Consider the following 26,626-nt stretch of genomic DNA (forward strand, 5'->3'; position numbering starts at 1 on the left):
GGTACAGACACCTTTCTTCTTCGTTGCTCATTTTGAGCCCACGTTTTCTCTTTCACTCACTGGTGAGGTAATTTCCTTGAGAACCTTGGCTCTTTTTGGTTCCGCTTCCTTTCTCATCTTTGCACTCTTTCGTTCAGCTCTCACCTTTCCACTCTTTGGGTCAGCTTCCTTTCTCATCTTTGCACTCTTTGGTTCAGCTTCCTTTGTCATCTTTGCACTCTTTGGTTCAGCTTCCTTTCTCATCTTTCCACTCTTTGGTTCGGCTTTCTTACTCATCTTTCCACTCTTTGGTTCAGCTTCCTTTATCACCTTCGCTAAACTTGGCTTATTCTTCTTTTCCTGCTTATCTTTAAAACCGTAGAGCTGATCCCTGAGAGTTTGACTTCCTTTTCCCTTCTTTCTCGTAGTTGATATAAACTCTTGTGTTCTGGCGTGAATCATTTTCCGGGTCCATTCTTTGTAGATGTTTTCTATGTCAAGCTCATGCCAATTAAAGCCATCAGGCAACTCACGAAACAGTTTTTTCTGATCTTCACATTTCATAAATTTAAGGCATTCTTCTGAGCATTTCTAAGAATAAAGAAATTTTTCACAATTTATAGGCGTTCTACTTCATAATACCTTCTGACAGTTGAACTTACTTTGATTATTTGGGTTCCATATTTAATTAATGATGCCTCGTTTGCATGTTCCGTTACTTTTTTGTTTAATACACGTATAAACTCCAGAAAGCCCGTCTTTGGGAAACTTAGTTTCCCATTGTCTCTAATTCTTAAATCTATTGGTAAATTCTGCTTTTCAACGTCATTCATACGAATAATAAGCCCAATCTTTTGGTCAGCTATCTCCTTTTTCAAAGAACATTTACCTTTTAAGCTTGATAACGAAGTTCTCTTTATAATCTCATGGATACAGCCACCACCCAGTTTATATAGAGCAGAATCTGTTTCTTCCTTAAAACTTAGACTATCAAAAGTAGATTCCTCGTTGGGACTTGCAATTTTATCATCGTCTTGTAGCTTTTCTGGATATTTGTTTTGAAGCTTGCAAAATGTTAGAGTTGACGAGGTGATTACGTTTGAAAGCATCAATTCATCATGGGTTTCGTTGCCAGTTGTAAAGGTTCTACGAATATTCTTTGCCTCCTTAAAATATCGCACTGTTAGTTCAGCCATTGCTTTGTTTGTTCGAACTTTGGCAGGGGTTTAAGTATTGAAGCTATGTTTTCAGGGTCTTCCCCAGTTATTCCTTCTAACCTTTCATCTTCGTCTTCATTTGAATATTCAAACAAAGGTTTGACAAAAATTAGGTGCTTCTTACTCCTAGGTATACCTCTTTTTTTAGGACTGTCAGACTTACATTCTTTAAGCAAAGTTTCAAAAAGTGCAACAAGATTTTCAATATACTTTTGGCCTGTTGCTGAGTTCAAAATGTCTTTGTTATTTTGGAATCTTGAAATAACGAAGGGTCGTTTAATATTTTTTAGATAAATATTCAGTTTCTCCTTTAAGTTTTGGGCCATAATTGAAGTTGCTTTTAATTCGGGATCGATTTGAATCAGAAACCATCGGTTTACAGTTCCGTAACGGCAAGTAAACAACAGGTACTAAGCCTAAGCCTTGGACGTCAAGATCAATTTGATCAAGCAGACGACTTTTTCAAAACAACTGAAATACCGGAACAAAGACTATATAGTCGGGCTTAAAAGGCACAGTCACTTATAGTCTTTGGTCCCAGAATCCTCTGCAATATTTCTGCCAAGGACGAGGGGGGGGATCAAAGGTTCTGCTTTTTTAAAGCCCCGCGTTATGTCAAATGTGTTGGACAGTTTTTAGAGTCTTAAGTAACTTCGGTTCATTTACTTCTGGTTGTAACGATTAAGCTTATTGTTTAATTAACTCTTAATTAGTACAGATTCATTGCTACAAAAGAACGAAATCAAAATTAATTCCGAGATAATGGTAGGGGGAGTTTGGTGAACAGTTAGTCAAGATTGACAAAAAGCAGCAAGGAATCTCTGGGACACCATACAATGCGGGTCACCATACACAATCTTCCGCCATGAACATACAGTTTTCTTAATAGATAGTGCAACAAAACCTCGAAGTTGTACGGCACTTTATTAACACCACTTTCCCTCTTGTTAAAACGAGGTCTAGAAAAGTCAATAAAAAGGTGGAGACTACAAAGCGTTTTTGGAAAATAATTTTGTTAAAATGCCGCAACACCGTCATGTCGTTATCTTTGTTTACGAAACTGGTTATAGGGGAATACAATCTTAGAAAGGGTAAAATTCCTACATAAAACTGATTCTAGTACATGGTAAAAGTTTTCATTTCCAATTCTTCTAATCTGGGTTTTATTTATTACAAACGTTTTGTTTAGATTGTACGGGGAGTAAGGCACAATATGATAATAAATTTTAAATAAATTATTCATCATTTTCATTTCAGTTACCATGGCAACTGAAATATTAGCGTGAGTCTGTGGTTAACAACAAGATAAAATGTTATTATTGACTTTTTACTCTAACTCTGTACCGCACCAGACTTGAAATAGACGAGGTCGAAATGATACTCAAAGGAGAGTACTTGATTTTCTTAAAATTCTATTACGTTAATATCGCGTAAAAATTTGAGACACTTGACGTTTTAAAGGATTGTTTTACATTTTTTCATCGCTTTTCGGATTGTACAAGCTATGGTTTAAGTGGACCCCAAAATGGCCCAGAACGAAATGGAATTTATGGGAAATAATCGATATTTTAAATACAGGTACGATTTGTATTTTATCGTCGATTTGAACTATACTAATTAAACATTAAAGGTACGCACAAGAGACTGCAATAAACGTGACGACAGTTACGGTGAGTTTATCAACATTCACTAGCCCTCCGAATCTCGGATGGAATTCTTTTTCCTGATGGAAATTGAACTTAAATATTTCTTGTCAGGAATCGTGGGAAATTCAGAGTGGCGCGTCATGGTACAAAATCATGGCGGATTATTTCAAACGATCATTCAACATAAAGTATATGGTCATATTACTTTGAATTTGATTAGAGTAATTCGGTCAAACGAGAAAGAATTGTTAATAAAGTTTCCACAAAATCCGCCTCTTCGTATAATTTATAATGTTAACTACGTTTATTGACTGCCATAAATTTATGTTAATAACATTTTTTAGTTCAAGATGATCTTTCGTTTTAGGTCAATTTACGAATGACATAAAATGAGTCATTTTGATGTTCCTAAACTATTCACTGCGCCTGATTTTTTCAACGTAAGTGAAAAAGAAATTAGACCAAAATTTAAGTTTACAGATGAAAAGCTATTTAATTATTCTTATTCTTTTTTAGAAAGGAAATATTATCATGATGCCAGAGCCACGCTCATTTTTCGATGGCCGACAGGAATATTTCAGTCCGGCTCCGGTCTACCAGACGGCTAGGACAATTATCTTATCGCACGCCCCGAAGAAAGTCACGTCAACTTCATTGTCCTTCTTAAATATAGACACTCCAGTAAACTTTGCAAAATTTGAGAATCAACTGCACAACCCGATTCATTGAAATCCATTCTTGGTTCAATTAGGTGGTGATTGTAACGGTGTTCACCGTGGTAATTCTGTCAGTTTTGCTCGTCATTCACTCCATCGTAACCAACAAATACAAATTCTCGTGCACATATCTTGTACACATTGTGCACGTGATATATCAGATTATTCTGGATTTTATGTCAGGCCAGGCCAGGTTAGGTCTGGTTAAAGAGGGGGAACGGTTTGCGGTCATTGTGCCTTCTAGTTAGGGGATCCATGATTTTTGTAGATACATTATTTCACTCGTATGGTTTTTAAAAATTATAGTTTAGTGGGGTGCACTATTTCGTTTCAGCAATATTATATGAGATTTAAGGTTATTAGAAATAATACGATTGTGTTTTTTAATTGTTTTTTTTTCTTATAATACCTTAGGGAGGTCAACTATAAGGGGAACCACGTGAGCCATGTAAAATTAGTATTTAGGCCCAGCCCTGGGGCATTTTGTTTTTATTTTATTTTTGAGAACATCGGTATGCTATAAAGTCAGATTGTGTCCCATATCACTATATAGCACTGGAAATACCAAAGCACGTCAAGGTAAGGAAAGAACACGATGTGAGAGAAAAGAGAGGAGAAAGGTGGATACCTTCACAGCTTCTAGTTTTCACGGAAAAGATACGGTATAAAGCGTCTCTCTTTTTGGCGGGAAAATTTGGGCGGTGCCCTGGCTCACTCAGATCCTTGGAATGAACCTAAATCCCATAGATAACCCTTTTTTATGGTAAAATAAGTTCCTTCCAAGATTGCTATCAACTTGATGAGTAGAGTTCCTAACTCACACAGCCCAAAAAAATGCTTAATATCCAAAATCTAGATATATAAAAGTTCTAACAAAGGTGATATCTCATACAAATATCCTTATAAAGCTTTTTTTAATATTTATTATTAAATGAGGGAAAAATAACCGATTTCCAAATCTGAATTCAAACTCTCGGCATTTTCTCAATAATTTATGACTGTGCAGTCACACTTATATTTTGCCAGACGCAAATTTTCATTTTTATTATTTAAATAATTAAATTTCTTGATCACGATAACGAATTATATTTACTACGACATTCTATCCTATATAGCTAAGTTTTTCTTTAAAATTTCGAAGGTTAATAAATTTGAAAATTTGCACCTCGCTAATTAGAAATCTATCTTTCTTATTTTAATAAAAATATAAATCAGCACTTACCTTTTCAATTATGTGTAACTTTTGATGTCTTAATCTAAAATAATTAATACATAGAGCTTTTTATCATAAAGTTATATTACATTTTTTAAAATGTTCAACTTACCTTTCAACCCTTTCAATAATATTAACGAAACACGCACGCGCTTCACGATTGACTACAAAATTTATCAATTTTCAAAGTAGTCAAAATGGCACTGCACCCACGCGAGCATGGCGAACTAAAAATAACTTGTTCCTATTCCTAGGCTAGAAGAACGAAGCCAGTCACTGTAAGAAATGCTTAGTGTGTGACTCATGCGAAAACCGTTGGTCGAGGCTACAACCAGTATCTCCAAGTTGCTATTTTTAACTACCCCCCCCCATTTTTGTCTCTTTCTTATTGTCCAAAATAAATACTTCCTTTAAGTAAACTAGATGGTAGGACACGGATTGGACAAAATTTTCAGATCCCTCCATTTTAGGAAGCTTCTTAGCGTATTTGGACGCACATTCAATGTTAAGTCCAAAACGGGACAGACCAGTCCAAATTTGGACGCACATTTAATGTTAAGTCCAAAAATGGACAGAGCAAATTTAAATTGTCTAAAAAGGGACAGACCAGTCCAAATTTGGACGCACATTTAATGTTAAGTCCAAAAAGGGACAGACTAGTCCAAATTTGGACGAAAATTTAAATTGTCTAAAAAGGGACAGACTAGTCCAAATTTGGACGCAAATTTAAATTGTCTAAAAAGGGACAGACTAGTCCAAATTTGGACGAAAGTTTAAATTGTCTAAAAAGGGACAGACCAGTCCAAATTTGGACGCACATTTAATGTTAAGTCCAAAAAGGGACAGACTAGTCCAAATTTGGACGAAAATTTAAATTGTCTAAAAAGGGACAGACTAGTCCAAATTTGGACGCAAATTTAATGTTACGTCCAAAGAGGGACAGACTAGTCCAAATTTGGACGCAAATTTAATGTTACGTCCAAAAAGGGACAGACTAGTCCAAATTTGGACGCAAATTTAATGTTACGTCCAAAAAGGGACAGACTAGTCCAAATTTGGACGGAAATTTAATGTTACGTCCGAAAAGGGACAGACAGTCCAAATTTGGACAGAAGTTGGATCACTTTTTCTGAGAGTGTGATAACATGAATCCGCCCGGCTACTTCATGAATATGGTCCACCATTCGCAAAACTGAAGTCAATCAACAAACGTCATTGTCCCAGAGATCCTCGCGAATACTAGAAGTTATAAATACGAAGTCCCTCCTGTCCCACCCTCAGTCGATACCTGAACTGTCTTAACGAGACCCTGTCGGCTCACCCTTAAGAAACCCTTAGAAATCCGAAGTATTATTTTATATCATGAGTTAATAATATGTTAGCTCCCTATAAGTTACTCAGGCTCCATAGGCGTAATGTATCCAGCGATTTCTTCTCATTTCGCCCGCGCGGGAAAAAATCCAAATGTTGCGCTCTCTCTTCTCGAAAAAAAATCCCTCTCGTACGGCTCCTCGACCTTGAGTCGTCGGCTGCTTTTTCACCAAGGAAGTGTTTTAGTCCTGAATGTTTTTGTTTTAAGAATTTAACATCAAATTATGGCATTTGTGTCAGTATTGAGACAAAAAATGCAGGAACTCAATGCAATTTACCGATTTTGACAAAGAATGCTAAAGATAAGAGTTGCTATTGAAGCCAGAAAATTATACAACTGAGCTAAATCCAATCTACTGATTTTCTTAACCGAGGCTAGTGAGCGAAATATTTGGCTGCTTTGATATCATTGGCTAGCTTCCACTATACGCGCTTCCGGGGAAAAACCGTAAAGAAGAGTAAACAAGATTTTCGTTCACGTGGCGGCCGCAGAGCGTCACATATAATTGGGAAGCCGGCGGCACGGGAGAAAACGCTGGAGTATAAAAATGAATTGCCTGAGTAACTTATAGGGAGCTAACATATTATTAACTCATGTTTATATCGAAACTTTTATTTTATTAATTTTGATACCTTTATTTTTCATCAATTTAAATCCTTAATTTTTCGGAAGAGAATCGGAGATTTTATTTTAATCATTTTGATACCTTTATTTTTCGTCAATTTGAATCCTTAAGTTTTCGTAAAAGAAACTCGGAGACATTTATTTTTAACCCTTAGAAGAAGAAAAGGAGCGCGAGTGCGCGAATTATTATTAAATCGCGAGGAAAGAAAATAATTAGCCCTTAAATCGAGAAAGAAGAAAAAAAAATATAATTAAACACTTAAATCGCGTAACCAGATAAAAGATCCTGAACCCCTAAGATGAATTACAAAAAAACATCTTGGTTTGGACCAAGGCCGAAAAAAACAAACGATATGTGTGAGGTTTATCAATTGGCTGAAGTTCAGATATTGCAATTTTTTTAGTTATTTTTATACACTCAATCCTTAATCAATATTTAATTCAATCAACTGATTTTACTGTTAATCGACCTAGTCCCTCTAAATTAAATGAAAAAATTACATATCTACGCTTTTTCAAGAACAATTACAATTTCCGAAAACATTTTATCATGAAATTAATTATTTTGAAGGGAGTACGTGTTGAGGGTTCAACATTGAATATTTGAATTATTCTACTGACTTTCTAAAAGGAGTAAGCTAACTTTGACATAATTCGAAAGGAAAATGTAAATATTTAATAGTGGATGCCAAACAAGGGTGTTGCGCGAATTTATACATTTAATTTCGTTAATTGAAATGCTACATTTCTATTGTCGCCTCTATGAATTTCCTTCTCCGTGCTTTAGAATTTCTTGGTCATAATTCAGTCTTCATTTGAAACTTCACCACCCCTTTCTACATTGTTGGCGCTAGTTATACACCGGTTACGTATTACGCGTAATCATTTTAGCACGCTTAAAGACCATTTCGGAAAACACACAGGGACGTGGTAACCATTGGGGTATTCTCCCTCGCACCAAGGGTCACCGCCAGACGGTGCCAAACTTTACTACAGGCAGGAGGCTAGTTAACTCGCTCTGCCTATAGTGGTGCTTCTAGGCGAGAGAGAGAGAAGACTCCAATGGCAGCATCGCCCTTGTGTTTTAGTTTCTCTGTATGTAATTTCTAAAATGGTACACAGATTACACTGAGTGATCGGTCCTTCAGGCGCTAGCGAGTGTCAAGCCACAACAATAATCATTCTTGTACACGAATGTTTTATAGTTTTAGGTTATTAAGGTAGGCGGGCAAGTCCGGAGAGTCAAGTACCGTATACTAATGTGAAAAGGTTTCGAACTATATGGTATTATTGGCTGAGTGTGTTGCGACGGCTCAGATGACCCATACACCGTTGAAAATGTCCAAACTTAGTTCATAACTTGTACCTGAAAACAATCTTGGTTTACGCGTAAATAGGCCTAAAAAATAATAATATATGACAAAACTACCCGTTCAAAGAAATACTTACTTGAAATTTATTCTGAAAATAAACTATAACAAGAACGGATTCAGGATACCATAAGAACGTTGAATGGTAGCATTATCCCCTGGTACCGTGAAGTCATACTTCTTTCGAAAACAGTTCCCGCCTTCCTTCTGGGCAACGCCTTAAAATCCGTTTTTAGCGCCATCGGTGGGGTATAAGGTCAAAGACTGACCTTTTTCTAACATTTCAAAATGGAGGTGCCCGTGGATGGCTTTCCATCTCAAAATCTAAACGATGGTGTTAAACTAACTCCTAAATTAGTCGAATTAATTATAAAAACCACAATTGAGACCTCTGAACTAACGGACTTAAATACTAGCTTGAGTTATAATGTCAAAGAAGGCAGTTTTGCGGTTGTCATTACTAGAAACGACCACGTATTTTTCCCTCAAATTGCAAGGCTTAGCACTGATATACAAGGTAAAATAAATTTTGACCCTTTTTCAAATATTTTAACAATTTTGTAAAGTCTTAATGATTTACCGAATTATTCAGTTGATAAAGACCACAGTTACGCAGCTATATCACATCCGTCTTTTCTTGAAATGAGTGAGCAAAACGTTGTTCTAAACCCATTTAGAATTACTATCAGCGGTTCATCATTGCGGGCCAGTTTTCAAGTACTCAGCATAGAAAAAGATTTTGTACCTGAAGTTATCAAATGGACACAGGAAGGATTTCTTGTGTCGGAAAAACTACTTCCACTACTGAATAAGGTATCAGCAAAAGGAAATTGCCGTGTGTGTGAAGGTTTATCACCGGAGGAAGCATTTATAAATGGTGACGTAAGGGTTAATAGTTCCACTTTGGTCAAAAGAACATCACCATTCCTGAGATATGAGTCCCCAAATTGTTCATTCATTAAGCCTAACCAAAACAAAAGTAGTACAAAGTGCCAAGAATGCCAAAAATATGTGAGCAATTTAAAGGGATATGTCAAACGAAAAGGTACTATTGACATCGAAAGTAATAATTTGAAAAGGCCAAAATATGATGTGTCTTCGAGAGTTAAAATATCAACACTGACACCTCGTACTCGTAAGAAGAGATTTCAGAATTTAAGAAGAGAAAAGAAATGGCTTTTAAAAAGGAATAAACAGCTTCAACAGAAATTAGAAAAACTGAAAGTACCTTTAAATGAAAACCAAAGCAAAGAACTTTCGAAAATTGTGGAAATAATTGAGAGAGATTTTCCAAACCAATTAACTGAGGCTATTGAAGGAAGTAACAACGGGAACGTTTCCAAAAAGCTAAGAGAAGCATGGAAGGGAGACAGAGATCGTGTGCACCAAGAACAGATGGGAGATTTTTTTAAAGATCAAATAAGGAATGGTAAGACTTTTTTAAGACTTGTTCCAACTGAGTACTTAATAATTATGTTTATTATTGGTCTACTAGAAACTGGGAAAACTAGCAACATTTGGTCAATGATTACGTACAGAATAGCATTGGCAATATATATTAGAAGTCCTGCCGCATATCGAGCTCTAAGGAGTTTCAAAATTCTACAGCTTCCCTGCGAGGATTCTCTAAAAGATTCCACAAGAGCCAAACTACAAAAACCAGGAATAAACTTTGATTATTTAGCAGAACAAAAATCAAAATATGAAGAAATACAAGCAGAACAAGTTGAAAAGGGACTACGCAAACCACTCGGTGAAGGAATACTCATCTTCGATGAAGTCCACTGTATAACAAAAGTTCACTGGAATGCCAAGAATAATGAATTAACGGGCTTAGCACTGGATCCCAAAGAATATGAATCGCTCATTGATGTTTACAAAATGGTGGAAGATGATATGCCAGCCCCAACAGATTACATTCTTCAATTCCTGTGGCGTGACCTGTCATATAAATTTGATATTGTTGGCCCATATGTTACTTCCAGTGGCTCGATAAAGCACCCCATTCTTTATGCCATCCTATTAGACGTGTTAGATGCATTTCATTCCTATGGGTTTAAGACCAGAGCACTAGTTTGCGATGGCGCCAGCTCGAACCTGTCTTTAATTAAGCATACCTTAAAACAGCGAGGCTCATTTAGTTTTGCTACAAGGGAAGATGGATCAAGAGATCACAGTATAACCGCGTCGTTTAAGCATCCATGTTGGCCATTCCGAAGATTGTCATGGATCATATGCCCATCCCATGAATTGAAGAGCATGGTTTCAGCACTTTACGCATCGAGACCTCTGGGTACAAAAGGTTTTCAATTTTGTGGAGTGGAATTTGGATGGAACGCGGTGCGCCACGTCTATGATGAAGACCTCAAAAGGTCTAATGAGAACAAGGCGAAAAGAGTTCGCAAACTTTACAAGAGCTATATCGATAGGGATACTTGGACACGATTAAATGTAGCACCGTCAAAGATCATGCAACAGGAGGAAATGTTAGTGGCCTTATACGAGATTGCATACCCTGATGATAAGCCTGCTCCTCCACATCAAGACGAAATTATTGCTACCCGAGAATATCTCCTTAGTTGCAATAAAATCTTCGAAGAAGGAATTCTTAAACGGGTCCGGATGGACAACTTAAAACATGAAGTACTATCCTCTATAAGTGAAGGATTCAGCTTTTTTGAGAATTGGTTGAATGACGTACTGGACACATTTCCTGATATAAACCTCAATTCTCCTCAACAAAGAGTGTTTCTGTCCTGGCAAACATGGGACCTTCTGAGAGTCATGGTTTTTGGCTTTAAAGAGTTGGCCCAAGACTTTTTGACAGAGCATCCAAATAATTGCATCATACCAGGAAGGGTAAATGGTAGTGCCATTGAAAGTTTGTTCGGGCAGTTTAGAGAAGTTTCGGGGGGAAAGCTCACAGGCTCTAACTATATTTCGGCGCAAAGAACGAACATTATGAAAATTGAGGTACAAGGTCAGAAATTTACACACGACAATTACCGGGGCTGTCACATTTCAGTGGCAAAATCAAAACTTAAAAGAGTTAGAAGGCGAAAACTTAAATTTAGCCCTTGACTCCCGACAAAAATTGTGTTTCTTAAAATTATGCAAAGTTAATGAATAAACTAATTTTTACTTTGAAACAAAAATGACTTTTATTTTCATATGTATCACAAGAATTTATCACAAGCTTTTGATCACATTAAAATTTTAGTAACAGAGGAACCATAGTTTATCACAAGAATTAAGGCTATCACATTTTCTAATGATAATAATCATCTAATTTCTTAGGCTTTGTTGTTAATCTCTTTGATTTAGGTTTGTAAGGCGGTGGTGTGCGAATTTTAGACACTACGGTGGCATGTTCTCTTTTAGCTGGAGATTTCACTCTTCCCTTATTTTGGACCATTTTAGTAGAGGCTTGATTTACTTCCTGAGTTTCTTGACTTCTGACTGCACATTTTCTACGAGGAGCTCTCTGCTTATTTTTTTTAATAGGAACTTTGTTCATGTCTTTCTTATGAGCAGCCTCACTTGGTACGGTTGGCTTTTCTGGTTCAGAAATAACTTGTTTACTAGGAACTTCCTCTTTGGCTTCAATGAATTCAGACTGACCTGGTATAGTTGGCTTTGCACCTTCAATAACTTTTTTAGCACAGGAATCAGCATTTTTTGATGTGATCACTAACACTTCATTTGTTTTTTGCACAGCCTTTCCCTTTTTTATTTTTTTACTAGATTTTTTTATTGACATTGTTCCCAACTTGTCTCGCAACAGAAAACCTCCCTTTGGGGTTTTTTCTGAATAAGACGCAAAAAGGAAATCATTAAATCTTGCATTTACAAGTTTGAAAATAAACATTCGATAGAATGTTTTCTTGTGAGAATTTTCGCCAGTAATACTGTCAGCTATTTTCATAAACTGAGCCTCTAAATCGTTGTCATACTTCACTTTTGGGCACGATACAGCTGCTACTTTTGATCCTAATATTAAAAGTTTTCCTTTGTTCATATTCTCCTTTATTTTGGAATCAACAGCCCTCAGAAATGGGTCAAAAACCTTTTTCAAGAAATATAGGAAACCTTTGTCTCTTAGTCGTAGGCTTTGGGGAAGATGACAAAGTTTTTCACTTTGTGTCATTGAAAATGCTCTGACTAGCATCAAATGGTTTCTTGCTTGAGTTCTTTGTTTGATATTTTTCCTAAGTAGATTCTTTGATAGAGCATGAATACTTTTTAGAGAGGCTCCCCCTAACTGAATTAGTCGAGAATCCAAAGACTGGTCAGGAACATTTGTGGAGATTTCTGCGGTGCAACTTTCAGTGGCCACTCCACTACCATCATGTGAAGTTTCTATTAAGCTCAGGCACAATATAAGGGTAGAAAATATCCCTTTGGCTACAGCATTAACCACTATCGCAAAGTCGTCTAGCATATTCTAAATTCAAAAGTTAAGAGCTCACTATAATCTGGCAGTTTAAGAAATGTTTATTAATATTAATGCAATATTACCTTTGATATGGGGGCATCATTCATTTCCAGGCTCATTAGCCACATGGAATTTAATTGCTCCCTCCTTTCAGAAGCTTTGCATTGATTTTCAGTCACTTCTTCATTTTCATGAAGATAAACGCTGGATTCAATGTCTGACATTATTAATTCGCGCCATGAAGATCTAAGGTGCAGGTTATTGACATCGGAAGCCTTTTTTTCGTCATAGGAACTTTCATATAAATCAATTAAAGTCTTCCAGAGGCAAATAACTAAACATTCAAAGTGGCTAATATCACATAATTCAGAATTTGTCACCTTAAGCCTTGGCGTTTTACGCCAAAGTTTGAAAAATTTGTTGAATTGACTTTGATCCAGATAAATCTGGCTCTCTAATAGAAATTCTACATTCTTAATAACTTCTTTATGGTCTATTTTTTTTAAATATATCACTTCATCATTAATTATTTTAACCGTTTTGTTCTTTACACTGATCCCGACACTCCTAGACCTGGGAGACTCCATTTTCCGTCCGGAAACGGAAACGCGAAATAAATGAATGATAATCTAGACTCTAGAGGGCGCTAGAAAATTCCCAAAAATATAGGCCCTTCCCTCATATTATGAAAAGTATGACTTCATGGTGCCAGCATTGGCTTGTTTCAACGTTCTTATGGTATCCTGAATCCGTTCTTGACTATAATTATTGCTAAAATAATATTCCTAATAAAAAAAATGAGAACTATGGTAACAAAATTCAAAACAAATACTTATTTCCAACAATAAGTTTTCAATTGGCATTCACAAAAAGCACAAATCTTCCACAACCGTTAAACGCAGAGTTCGCAAGAGAAAGAAAGGAATTTCAAAGCAGTGATGCCAGGTGGGAAAAATGAAATTTCCCTTTCTAACCCTTAAAATTTCCCTTTTTGGACCAAAATTTCCCTAGTTCAGGGCTGCCAGATTCCGTGCCTAGAACTAGTTTTACTAGTGCCACCGTGCGGAGAGAACGCGAAGCCTGATCTAGGGGAAACAAAAATGGCAGGCCTGAGACCTGTAGCATCAGCGGCAGTGTACGTGACGTTTACACTGATAATTCAGTGCTAAATGAAAATTAGTACTCGAAATTTCTTGCAATGGATGAACCACAATTTTCAGAAGAGAATATTTTCAAAAATGGTAAGTGTTGAAAACCTATTCACCCTAATATTAACCAGAACTCTGAAACCTTGTTCATAACATGAGTATAAAAATTTGTAATACTGGTGTCCTTGTGGGATATACCAAAGGCCAGATGATGGTGGTGTATAAAAGCCAGTAAGTACAGACTGGTGTCCGTGTTGGATTTACAAAAGACGGTGTGATCGTCCCCTGGGGTGTAACAACAGACAGACAGACACGTAGAAATTAGAACCTCTCCGTGACATACGTCACTCGAAGAGGTAAAAACCATTGCAACTTATTACACATCTTTTCAATGCTAATATTAATTTTTTTAACTATTAGAGGTTATATATCAACAAAACGTTATACTTTGAAGTAATACCTGACCTCATTGACAGTTTAAAGTCTTCGTGTTTTTTATCCTACGTTTTGGTTACCCCTTAATGGTTTCATAACTATGTATGATGTCAAACGCATTTAGTGTTTCATATACAGAAGGACAAAACTGTAGTATAACCAAGGTAAATTTAAGATACCACCTAGATAGAAAACATTCCGAACGCCTGGAAGAGTGCGAAAGGTCAAAGGTATGTAGATTTTGAATTGATTACTCGTAATCTCTACTTTGATCGACAAAAGTGTACGAAAACGTGTAGCGCCCCGACCCTGTTCGTATTTTAATTTTTTTAAAGTTCACAACTCGCTAGACCTTGTAATAGCCATCCGTAATGTGGCTATTTTGAAATGAAAATTTAAAAGCTCGCGTGATTTTTCTGCGACCAATTTGAAATATCTTACGCTACGTTTTCATTCACGTTGTCAGTCAGTCAGTACTTAGTACTGCAACCAAAAATAAATACCTTATTAACGAAATTGCGGTTGGTTCTTTATGTATTGTAGCAGAAGTATATAATACTTCTCTTCGAGAGAAGTGTACCTCAAAGCGGGGTAATTTTAACGTGATTCTTCTGAACATCAGAACATTTGGAGCAAGGTTACAAAAATGAATAACATACGTGATAAATAGTTCCGTCATCATTATTAGGGCTTAACTATTTGAAAACTTGCCCTTGTTGATTTATTATAATTACCAATAGAAGTTCGATGGAGTTCTAAGTGTTTGGAAGTCTATTTAGAAAACTGGCCTGAACTGGTTAAAGTATGCGAAGAAAATAGAGGGAAATTGATTCCGTTATAGCGAGCAAAATTAAAAAAGGGAATTAAAAGATACGCTGAAGATTTACTGTCTATTTTGAAACCAATTTCCATAGCTCTAGATAAGTCTCAAAGCAATAATTGTACAATTTCTCATGTTGTAAAAATATGGAAAGATTTAGAGTCTCAGTGTTTAGAAATTGTTGCAAGAAATGGGTGTAAAAACCTAATGAAGAAGATTAGAAGTCGGTATGTCATGGCATTAACTCCGGCTCATTTCTTGTCTTACATTATCGACACAAAATGCGATTATAGTAATTTATCTGACGAAGAGAGATAATCGGCCATGGATTTTGCTGAAAATGATCTGCATGGTTTCAATGAATATGTTGTTAAGTTCCATTTAAAATTGGATCCATTTAAGCAATATATGTTTAAGGAAAATGTCGTGACGACTATTTAAGCTGAAGATTTTTTTTGCGCACAAAAATTACCTTCCTGAAAACGTTTTTGAAACAGCATTGCGACTACTAACTGCAATAGCCTCATCAGCTGGTACCGAAAGGATTTTCAGCACTTTCGGTTTGGTACAGAGTAAGCTTCGAAATAGGCTAGGGAATGAAAGAGCGGCCAAACTTGTTTTTTTGTACAAGCATTTGAATAACAATAAGAATCAGAATGACTCTGTAGAAATTATCGAATAGCTTAATAAATGTATTGTTTCTTATTTTGCTTTTGTTTATTTTGGCTCTAAAACTTTCTTTAGGGTGATTAATAACTAGCATTTCAATAAAAATCAAATAAATCAATAAAAATCAAAAAAATCCGATTTAAATCAAAAAAATCGATTTTATTGATTTTTTTGAAAAAATCAAAAAAATCAACAACCCTGCGGAATCTACTACATAGTACGTGCTCTTTTGATTTATGTACACACTTGTTTATATGGTAGCACATCATCGTCTTTTTTGCAATAGAGACTCCAACTTTGGAGCATTATTTAGAGTATGACCAAGATTAAAGTTATCCTCAATGAAAAAGAACTTGATAGAAATAGCTGAAGTAAATTTTCAAATTTTATAAGTTTTATTGCAATCTCAAACTTGCATGTTAGTTTATTTAATTCATCCAGAGTCCTTGAATCAATTTCTAACTATTTCAGACGTTGGAATGGTTATACTGCAATAAGGTTGTACATAATTTAATTAATTAGTATAGGTTGAAAGTCTCTAATTGTTTTAGAGTTTCGTCGATTAAACTCATCAAGGTAGTATCATACATTTTAATTAGTATAGGTTGTAAGTCTCTAATATTTTTAGAGTTTCGTCAATTAAACTCATCAAGGTAGTATCAAAAATTTTATTTAATTAGTATAGGTTGGAAGTCTCTAGGTGTTTTAGAGTTTCGACGGGAGGGAATTTGATTTTAGTTGGTAAAACGTCTGGGAATAAGTCTTTATTGAAAGAGTAATGAAAGTTTCTCCTCATGCTCTCTCAACACAGAAAACTCTAGATTAATCCTTAAAAATGTCTAGAATTGTTTTTATAAAGTAAATGCTCTCTTAGACTGTTATTTATAGTTAAAATGTTTCTTATTTGTTTTGGTGCAACAATTACATGGGGAAACTTAATGGAGAGAGTTTATTTAATTGTAGGCACTTAAAACGTGCTGTAAACATTCACACTGTCGGCCTAAAAGGTCAGGGAAAATCTGAGAAAAAGGTCAGGGAATTTGGTTATGAAAATTCCGTGGCAACCCCGAAATAAGTGTTTGATATTCATAACGTCGATTCGGTACATTTGCCATTTCAAAGAGGCCAGGTATATAATATCCATTAAAAATTAGTCAAAATGATTAAGAACGGATAATTCATTGATGGCGGTAGCTTTTTTTGCCGCTTGCTAGAATAAAACCGAACTCGTTTTGGTTGCGGATTGGGCTTGTTAAAAACCAAACCAAGGAGCAAGCGGAGCTACAATCGTTCATGTAAATAAGCCTTTAGTGTTTTAGAGTTTTGATTAAAATTTTTATTTTTCTCTAGAGTTTGACAATCTAATAATTTTTATTAGAATTGTATTGCAATTCAAGTTAAAAAAACAACAACAAAAAAATCAATTTTACAAAGAAATAAAAAAATTTAAGTTTACAAAAAAAAATCAAGTTTACGAAGATAAAAAAAGAATCACATTTTCAAAAACAATGCCAATGGCACCCAAGTAAATAAAAATAATCATTCAACATATTCAAGTTGAAAAAAAAACAATTCAAAAGAACAATTACATAAAAGAACAAAGTTATGAAGTTTTTCGCATCAACTGTTGAATTAAAGCTAACATAGCCTGCCTCTCTTGTTTCTCCAATTCAAAGCGTTCTGCTCTTTCCTTCCTATCACTTTCTTCTCTCTTAACTCAAGTTCCTTTTCCCCTAAGTCAAATTCCCTAGCTTTTAAAGCTAGCTCTTCTTTTTTACTTCTAAATCGGAAGCATTTTTACTGCTAAGATATTGAAAAATATCTCTTTTAATCCTTCTAGGGTTTGACGTTTCTGGACTTATGTCTACTTCTATATTTATGGAATTTATTTTATAAATGTGATGTAACATGGCTGCCAGAATCTTTGGAGCTTCCACTCCTTGGTTCTGGCAGGGCATCTAGCCTCCACGTTACAAGCCACTCCCCCTTCCACAGTTGTAATATAGACTAATTTAGTTCTGTCAATCAGTTCTTGTTATGATTTCTCCTAAGACGGAGCGTGTTTTGTACTAGTCGGTTACGGGTTTATCCCTATATCAGTTAACTGAATAAACTTGTTGTTGATTTTGGATAATTAAAGTAAGTTGTCTTTATTTTTTTTATGGCCCTCGGGAGTTTTTCTCCCTTAGTTAAATTATTCTACGGAGGGTTACATAAAAATGGCGCCCGAACAGGGACTCGAATAAGCCTCGGTCGGTCCCGAAACATTTTTTGTTTATCATTGCCGGTATATCCGCCCCACGTGGCTCTAAGCCTTGGCTTCCACATTGAAAAATAGTTTAAATTTTGTAAAGATAATTGTACTGAATTAAATCTAAATTAATCAGGAATAAAATAAACACTAAATTAAGAAATAAAATTATCTTTGTAATAAATATAATGAATTGAGATGACTTACTTTTAATTTTTAACTTACCTTGACTCTTGTAACTTAACTTGTGGTTTGATTATTGTAAAACTGAACTTAATTTAAAAAATAATGGCTTATTCGGACGATAAACAAACTTGGAGGTCGCCTCGACCATCCGAGGATGAGGACGACGATTTAATATTAAAGAAAAGGGAAGAACAATCAAAAGAAGATCTGTTTACGTCTACGGAAGACGATGGCGACACGCTAGCATCGCCAGAAACAGAGGATCCATTGGAGGAATTTAACCGAATTCTTCGAATTGAGGATGAGAACGACGAAGAGGATTCGGATACACGAAAGAGGACGGCCGCCTCTTCAGAATCGGAATCCTCCTCTTACCATCTATTCCCTCAAAATAGAAATTCTGCCCCTAAGGGAAGTTCAACTCCCTCAAATATCCCTCCTCAAACCGGGATTGACTCCCTTGTTCCTTCCAAATCAGAGTCCACAAATGTTAAGCCTAAAGTTAGTTTTGCTAATACACTACCTAATCCTAGTGTCAGAACAATTGGAACCCAATTTTCTCCGTCCCAACAAATCCCTCAATTAGGACAAGACACTTCCGACGAGGAATTAAAAGCCTTTATATTGCCCTTGCTCCAAACACTGGCAGATAATTCAAACCAAAATGTAGCAATACAAAAAGCTCTAGCTACTAGTTTTGATAGGTTAGTTTGGGATCTACCCATGTTAATAAATAGAGGTTCAACCCCTCAAACGGGAAAAGTCCCTATTGAACCGCCAGAAAGGTTGGCCTTTATGGGATCGTCTAACGATAATGCCACTGAATTTTTAGCTGCTTTTGAGGAGTATGCTAAATTTCATAAACTATCAAATGAAGAAAGGTTAGCTGCATTGCCTCTCCTTTTGAGAGGACCTGCCTTGTATTGGTACAGGGATTTAGCCCGTCAATATGACGAAATGTGTAGCTTAAGACCTTCCCATCCTCATTTAACTTGGAATACGTTTAAGAGACATTTTAAGGTTCAGTTTAGAGATTCCGAAGCTGATTCTAAACTTAAGATAGAAATCAACCATAGAAGTCAGAAAGATAAGGAGTCGGTAGAGGAATTCTTCGGGGAAGTTATGAAGCTGAATCTAGGGATGACCCATCCTCTTTCTGAAAAGGAATTAGTTCCAATAATTAAAAATAATTTAAAGGACGAGCTTAGAACTCCCCTCCTTTTCTTACAATTTACCACTATGGAACAGTTAAGGAATTCTTGTAAAACCATAGAAAAGGATATTGAAGTCAGGAAAAAGAATGCTGAGAAAAGGGAAAAGAGGAAATCTCCCCCAAAACCTAAGGTTAAAGCAGAGTCCTCTTGCCCAGCCAATAAAGGCTCAGCCCATAGTCAGTGTTCCCCCGGGCATTGTCAAAGCCCTTGTCCTACTTCCCCATCACATCCTAAATGGGAATATCCCTTGAAACCCTTAGACTCTAGGTCTCAAGCTAGAGCTCAAAACACTTCAAATAGAGGTCAACGATCTTATAACCGATATTATAATCAAAGATCAAAATCTCCACGTCGTCAGTTGGCCTTGTCTTACCCCTCTACACGTACGATCACCTGTTACAGTTGTCAGGAACCTGGTCATCTTGCACCCGATTGTCCAAATAAAAATATGATCCAGTCGGGGGAAGCCCAGACGGGAGAGGTCCCTCGTGGTCCCTCTCCCGATGCCCAATAAATTCTCCTAATAAGAAGCGTGTCGCGTTTCCCTTGAGGATTGAATCCGTCCGGAAGGGTTCAGTTTATAAAAGGGTTACTATTCCCGTTACTTTTGAGCACGCGACAGTTCACGCTAAATTAGATAGCGGGGCCGATGCCTCTTTTGTTAGTCTTGACCAGTGGCAGAAAATCTGTAAATATAGAAATTCTTCAGAGTTACCTGAAGATGAAGAACTAGATTGTGTAGTTTGGGGCGACGGCCGTTATACGTTTACAAAAGGTTCTCACGAGTTAGAATTTACTCTTAAGTCAATTGACAGTGAGAAACAATTCAAATTTAAATTCTACATAGTTCCTTCCCTTAATAGTGACTTTATATTGGGTCAAGATTTTCTTGAAGAAAATAGGGTCATATTAGATTTTGAATCATCTCAATGCTTAGTGGGTAACTTAAGGATCCCTTTTTCAATACCATCAGAAAAGGATCCAATAGAAAAGGAGATTGTAGAGAATATTAGGGACGCAGTTTCCGCAGCCCCTATCTCTGAGGAACAACGTCATCAACTAGAAACCCTTTTATTGAAATTCCCTGAGTTGTTTTCTGATAAAGTAGGAAGAACAGGACTAGTCTTCCACGAGATTCACACGGTAATAGTCCGCCCATCAAATCTCAACCTTATCGTGTTAATGACCAAAAAAGGAAAATAATAGAACAACATGTAAGGGAAATGTTAGATGACGGGATAATTGGACCCTCAGTATCTCCTTGGGCCTCGCCCGTAGTTTTAGTTGATCAAACAAAACGGGGTAAACCCTATAGGTTTTGTATTGATTACAGAAAACTAAATCAAGTTACCATCAAGGACCCTTATACTTTGCCTAATATAGAGGACATGTTAGCTAGGGTTGGAAGACCTAAATACATTACTACACTTGACCTTAAATCAGGGTACTGGCAAGTGGAAATGCACCCTAAGAGCAGAGAAAAAACTGCCTTCGTGACTCATATGGGGAAGTACGAATTTAATGTACTCCCTTTTGGGCTATGTAACGCCCCTAGCTCCTTTCAGCGTTTAATCGACGAGATTTTTAGGGACGCAGATTACTTCCAATTAATAGACTATTTAGATGATTTAATCTCGCTTAGGGAAGATTGGGACCAACACTTAACGTGTTTAGAATATGTCCTCAATAGATTAAAGGAAGCGGGTCTCACCCTACAGTTAAAGAAATGTCGTTTCGCTCAGAAAGAAGCTACCATATTTGGTCACATTGTAAATGAAAAAGGGGTGCACATAGATCCTTCTAAGATAGAAGCCATTCAGAAATTCCCTCCTCCTAAAAATATTAAGGAAGTACAGAGATTTTTAGGTATGGCAGGTTGGCATAACCGTTTTATTAATCACTACTCTCAAATAGTAGCACCCATTAATAAACTTAAAAGGAAGGATCAAAAATTTAATTGGGGTTTCGAACAGCAACAAGCGTTCGAAAAAATTAAGGAAGCCATTTGTAAGGCTCAACCCTTAGCTTCCTTTAGAAGGGATTCCCCGTGCATTCTCACTACAGATGCTAGTGATGCAGGGTTAGGTGCCCTTCTTTCCCAAATTCAGGATAATATAGAAGTCCCTATAGCTTATGCTAGCACAGGGCTAAAAGATGCCGAAACAAGGTACTCCACTAGCAAGAAAGAATGTTTAGCCATATGTTGGGCAGTTAAAAAGTTTAGGCACTTTTTAGAAGGTCGTAAATTCACTGTCCTCACTGACCATCAGGCTTTACAGTGGTTGTTTAATATTAGGGAACCTAATTCTCGTCTAGTTAAATGGGCTATGTACCTTCAAACCTTTGACTTTACTATTAAACATAAGAAAGGAGTAGAGAACGTAGTAGCAGACGCTTTATCGAGAGCTCCGATAAATGTCTTAAGTATCCATCTTAGTTCCTCTACTTCCAATACTACTAGTAATTTGGATCCAACTAGTACCAGTACCAGTCAAAATTCTACCGATAGTAGTAATAGTTCCTCTAGTGACACTGTTGAAGGCCGATTACGTCCCCCAGGTCCTAGAGCCTTATATTCAGTCTTCACAATATATGACGTACGAAAATCCCAACGGGAAGATCCATTCGCTTCCCCAATAATAAATTCCTTGCAAGGACCTAACCCAGTTAGGCATAAACTTTTTGAAATGAAAAATGATCTTCTTTATAGAAGACCTTATAGGAATCATCCGGAAAAGATTTATTTACCGCCTCGTTTAAGGCTAGAAGCCATGAGGTTGCTACACGACCACCCACTATCAGCTCATAGGGGCAAAGATAAGACCCTTAGTAAAGTTACTTATAGATATTGGTGGCCTACCATTGTTAGTGACGTCCAGGACTACGTTCGAGGTTGCTCTTTATGCCAACAGTTTAAGGCTAGAAATAGAAAGAAACCAGGGCTAATGCAACCATCTGAGATAACGAGTCCTTGGGACCAAATAAGTGTCGACATTATGGGACCCTTCCCTTCTAGTAGACACCACTACAAATATTTAATAGTTTTTGTCGATTATATGACAAAATTCGTGGAAATGATACCACTAAAAACTATTACTGCTAAGACTTGCGTTCAAGCTTTTAAGTCTATTATTACTAGGTGGGGAGCTCCTAAAGCTATTCTCAGTGATAGAGGGGTACAGTTTACTTCAAAACTTTGGCTGCAAACTTGCAGAGCATTTCGAATTAACCCAAAGTTTACCACCCCCTATACTCCTAAGGGAAACCCCACTGAAAGAGTCAATAGAGTAATAGGCGAATTAATATCGTTTTATGTAGGGAATCACCATGATAGATGGGATGAATCCCTTGACCTTCTTCAATTTGCTATAAATTCCGCACCCCATGAAACAACGGGCAGATCCCCGTTCTTTTTGAATTTAGGGCGGGAGCCACGTCTCCCTTGGGATTTAGATATTGAAGAACCCATTCAGGACCCTGATGACCCCAGTCGTGATAAGGCTTTAAAGGTTCTTAAGGAACAATTAGCATTCAGCAATGAATTGTCGAAGTTAGCAAAGGCCCATCAGAAAAAATACTACGACCTCCGCCATGACCCTTTAGAGTTTGCGGTAGGAACCTTAGTATGGATGGAAACTCATCCTTTATCTAGTACGACAGGTCAGCTTATGAAAAAGCTTAGTCCTAAATAGTAGCTAAACACTCTCCCGTAGTCTACGAGTTAGAAGACGCTAACTCAGGGCAGAACGTAGGGAAAGTTAACTTAGAACATTTAAAACTCTATTGGACCAATGTAGCTGTCTTCGACAACGCCGAAAATGCCCCCACTTCACAATCAAACGTTGCAGATGATCCCGAGTCTATTCATCCAACGGACGGTGGAACCATGGACCACCCTTCTGCAGAGACTTCCTCAGCCACGTCATCTGAATCATCATCTTCTACGTCTCCGTCACCTCAGGACGGTCAGGAAACCAATCAACAGATTTTTCCTGGTATTCCCGATGTCCCTCAAGTCTCGACATCCAGTACAGTAGAAGATCAAGCAGCGGATCAACCGATCCCGCCAACAGATTCTGATAGTGAACCGGGCATGGCCCTTTTTGAAGACCCTCCTCTCCTCCTATTTACCAATCATGATATGAGGGCTTTTCAGCTCGATCACCCCTCTAACGATAGTCCGCCTTCTGCGGCAGGGGAGGCTTCCCCGTCTGATCAGGACTCAGTCGTGGAAAATAAGCTACATACACCAAAATCCAGTTTTTCAGAAGAAATTGTAACGCCAGAAGACAAATCAACGTCTTCTGAGCAGTCCATACCGGAACCTGCGTTACACCATTCTCCTTCTTCTGGTTTTTCGGAGGAAATAGTACCTCCTGAACCGAATTCTATTTCTACAGAAGAAATATCAACCCATGAACAGATTCCTCACTCGCAATCTCAATCATTACGTGCGTCTGATAGTTCTTCAACCACGTTATCGGAGTCAATGAGAACGCCTCGTTTAAATAGGGCTACATTACCCGATATTTATTTGGAACCTTTTAAATTGGGATGGAGACGAGAGGTGTGTAAGAGGGCGACGGTTCAGCCCGGAGGTAATGAAGTAGACATCTACTATCGACCTCCTGATGATAAAAGGTTAAGGTCTCCTTATGAGGTTCAAGTTTACCTTAACAATAATAACATCACGAACCTAAAAAGGGAATACTTCTGTTTTTCCCGAGAACCAATCTCCGTTTTCCCTTGGGAATTTATTTCCCAAGCAACAAAAAGAAATTACTAATATATCTAATGTTAGATGACCGAAGGAGGACGTCCACTACCCACATACTTTGATCCTCCGGAAGGAGAGCCTAATATCACGGTAAAAGGGAGGCCCTTCGAGTATCAAGATTGAACAGAAACTCATTCATCACCAATGAAGATAAAATCATTTCCTATACCCCTGCTAATGAATTTAAGGGTTCCTCGGGGTAACCCTAAACTGAGAAAAAAAAAATTTTTATTCTATATTCTTGTATTATAAACAAAAGTTCCTAAAGAGGGGGGGATGTAACATGGCTGCCAGAATCTTTGGAGCTTCCACTCCTTGGTTCTGGCAGGGCATCTAGCCTCCATGTTACAAGCCACTCCCCCTTCCACAGTTGTAATATAGACTAATTTAGTTCTGTGAATCAGTTCTTGTTATGATTTCTCCTAAGACGGAGCGTGTTTTGTACTAGTCGGTTACGGGTTTATCCCTATATCAGTTAACTGAATAAACTTGTTGTTGATTTTGGATAATTAAAGTAAGTTGTCTTTATTTCTTTTTATGACCCTCGGGAGTTTTTCTCCCTTAGTTAAATTATTCTACGGAGGGTTACAGTATATAAAGTGAGATTTAAGACTTTACCATTGGTATTTAATGGCGTTCTAGAACGCATAGCTTCTTTTCTCAATTCTATGCCTCTTGCGGAGTCTTCGGCTCGAGGGGGCTGTCGCTCCTTCAAATCTCGTACACCTGGTTTTTTAAATCATTGAAATCACATAAATCACTTCCCAAATCTAGAAAATCACTAAAATCGCTATGAAATCATTCAAATCGCTGCACAAGTCAGTGAAATCGCTAGTAAATCATTCAAATTAGTGAAATCAACCGTAAATCAGTCAAATCAAGAAATCATCAAATCAATCAAATCATTAGAATCACTATGAAATCACTACCAAATCATTCGAATCACTAGCAAATCATTCGAATCACTAGCAAATCATTCGAATCACTAGCAAATCATTCAAATCGATTCAAATCATTGAAATCATCGACAAATCATTCAAATCGCACCAAATTATTCAAATCACTACCAAATCATGCAAATCGCACCAAATCATTCATATCCTCGTTAAGTAACCAGCCATTCAAATCGTACAAATCGTTCAAATCATTTCCAAATCCTTCAAATCACGTAAATCGAATCGAAATCATCGTAAAATCGTGAAAATCACTCCCAATTCATTCAAATCGGCTCCAAATCAGCAAATCAGTCAAATAGTTCTTAAATCTTTGAAATCATCAAAATTGAGAAAGATTTAAAATCTCGTACGCTCTCATGAATAATGACGTCCCCCTCGCTTCGGCATCTTTTTTTCTATTTTGGCTTCCAACAGATTTATCGACTGTTGCCCCAGCAGCCAGAGTGCTATTTTCCCCTTACTCTTTAAACTCCTTTAACTCTTGAAGAAGCTGGCTTCTCTCGTTGAACTCTTCTTCTGTCCCAGATTTACGCAGGTGCTTTTTGTCATCCTTAATAAAGTAAAACACCCTACTTTTTGCGGCCAGTGCGGCCCAAGCATTTGAAGCCAAAGAAGGCCCAAAAGAAAATGGATTTGCTTGAATTACTTCTTTTAACAAGCGTATGTCCGCGACACAGTTAAACCTTAATTGTGTTTTTTTCTCGTTGTCATTTTTCCTGTGAAAATATAATTGTATTTTATAGGTCACTGTGATGAATTTAATAGTCTCAGGAATTGCTTATTTGGTTTTAGAGGCGAATTTTCCTTGTCAATGCTATTTTCTAAACCATTTAACTCCGTTAATAATCTGGTCGGTGCCGGTTGTTCACGGATTTCTTCCTCAAAACCATCGCTTAGGTCATCGAAGTTGGGTTGGTTAATGATTGATTCATTTAAATTAATTCTTGATTGATACATTATTATTATCCCTGCCTAAAAAATTTAAAATTGGGGAACAAAGATCCTGCCTAAAAAAATTAAAAATGTCGAACAAAGATCTTGCCTAAAAAATTTAAAATTGTCGAACAAAGAAAGCTATCGCTGACAGCAGAATGCGTAGCAGCCGATTCAGAGGGTTAAAACTTTCCGTTGGGGCCTCTCATTTCGATTGAAATTTAATATCAAGTTAAATTAAATAAATTTGTTATTCATGATATATGTGTTCATTGAAATAATTTTGTCTGTTTTATGGTTATCCTCATTTGTGTGTGTTTGATTCAGTTTTTAGTTTTTATGTATCACAGTAGATGTCGTCTAAATATTAATTTTACAGTATGATTTTCACGCGTTGAGACCCACCGATGGCACCGATGCTTAACCCATATAGAGACGCGTGCGTGTAGAAAGTCTACACGTACCGGTACGCGGTTCCGACGGGCGAGCTTAATCTGTCTAATGATCTCCTACTTACGCGTACGTGTAGCATGTTTAAAACAAACAGACCAGTTTACTGCAGTACTTAGGTAGCTAAGCGTACCCGTAAGGATTGCTAAATAGAAATGAATTCGTAGTTTCAGCTTAAACTCTCTTATGCCACATTCTTAAAATCAAAGGTGTGA

The 26,626-nt window shown here is 36.9% G+C and overlaps 2 protein-coding genes and 1 long non-coding RNA gene across 3 annotated transcripts in view; 1 reads left to right on the plus strand and 2 right to left on the minus strand.

Moving 5' to 3' along the window:
• LOC149634784 (uncharacterized) overlaps positions 1–26,626 on the plus strand; it is a 333,137-nt gene that overhangs the window by 183,209 nt on the left and 123,302 nt on the right. The window lies entirely within an intron of this gene.
• On the minus strand, positions 11,273–11,975 carry LOC149634989 (uncharacterized). The gene is made up of 2 exons (XM_089851014.1): positions 11,759–11,975; positions 11,273–11,695 (listed from the first exon to the last, which is right to left on the minus strand). Exons 1-2 carry the CDS (start codon positions 11,895–11,897, stop codon positions 11,406–11,408), a joined length of 429 nt encoding a protein of 142 aa, XP_089707140.1. The 5' UTR covers positions 11,898–11,975; the 3' UTR covers positions 11,273–11,405.
• Positions 12,006–13,326, minus strand: LOC149634990 (uncharacterized). The gene is made up of 3 exons (XM_089851015.1): positions 12,656–13,326; positions 12,227–12,581; positions 12,006–12,161 (listed from the first exon to the last, which is right to left on the minus strand). Exons 1-3 carry the CDS (start codon positions 13,157–13,159, stop codon positions 12,085–12,087), a joined length of 936 nt encoding a protein of 311 aa, XP_089707141.1. The 5' UTR covers positions 13,160–13,326; the 3' UTR covers positions 12,006–12,084.

Source organism: Phalangium opilio, unplaced genomic scaffold, assembly GCF_054372755.1.
Source record: "Phalangium opilio isolate 3A_F unplaced genomic scaffold, DU_Popi_V2 ptg000098l_1, whole genome shotgun sequence".
Taxonomy (NCBI): Eukaryota; Metazoa; Arthropoda; class Arachnida; order Opiliones; family Phalangiidae; genus Phalangium; species Phalangium opilio.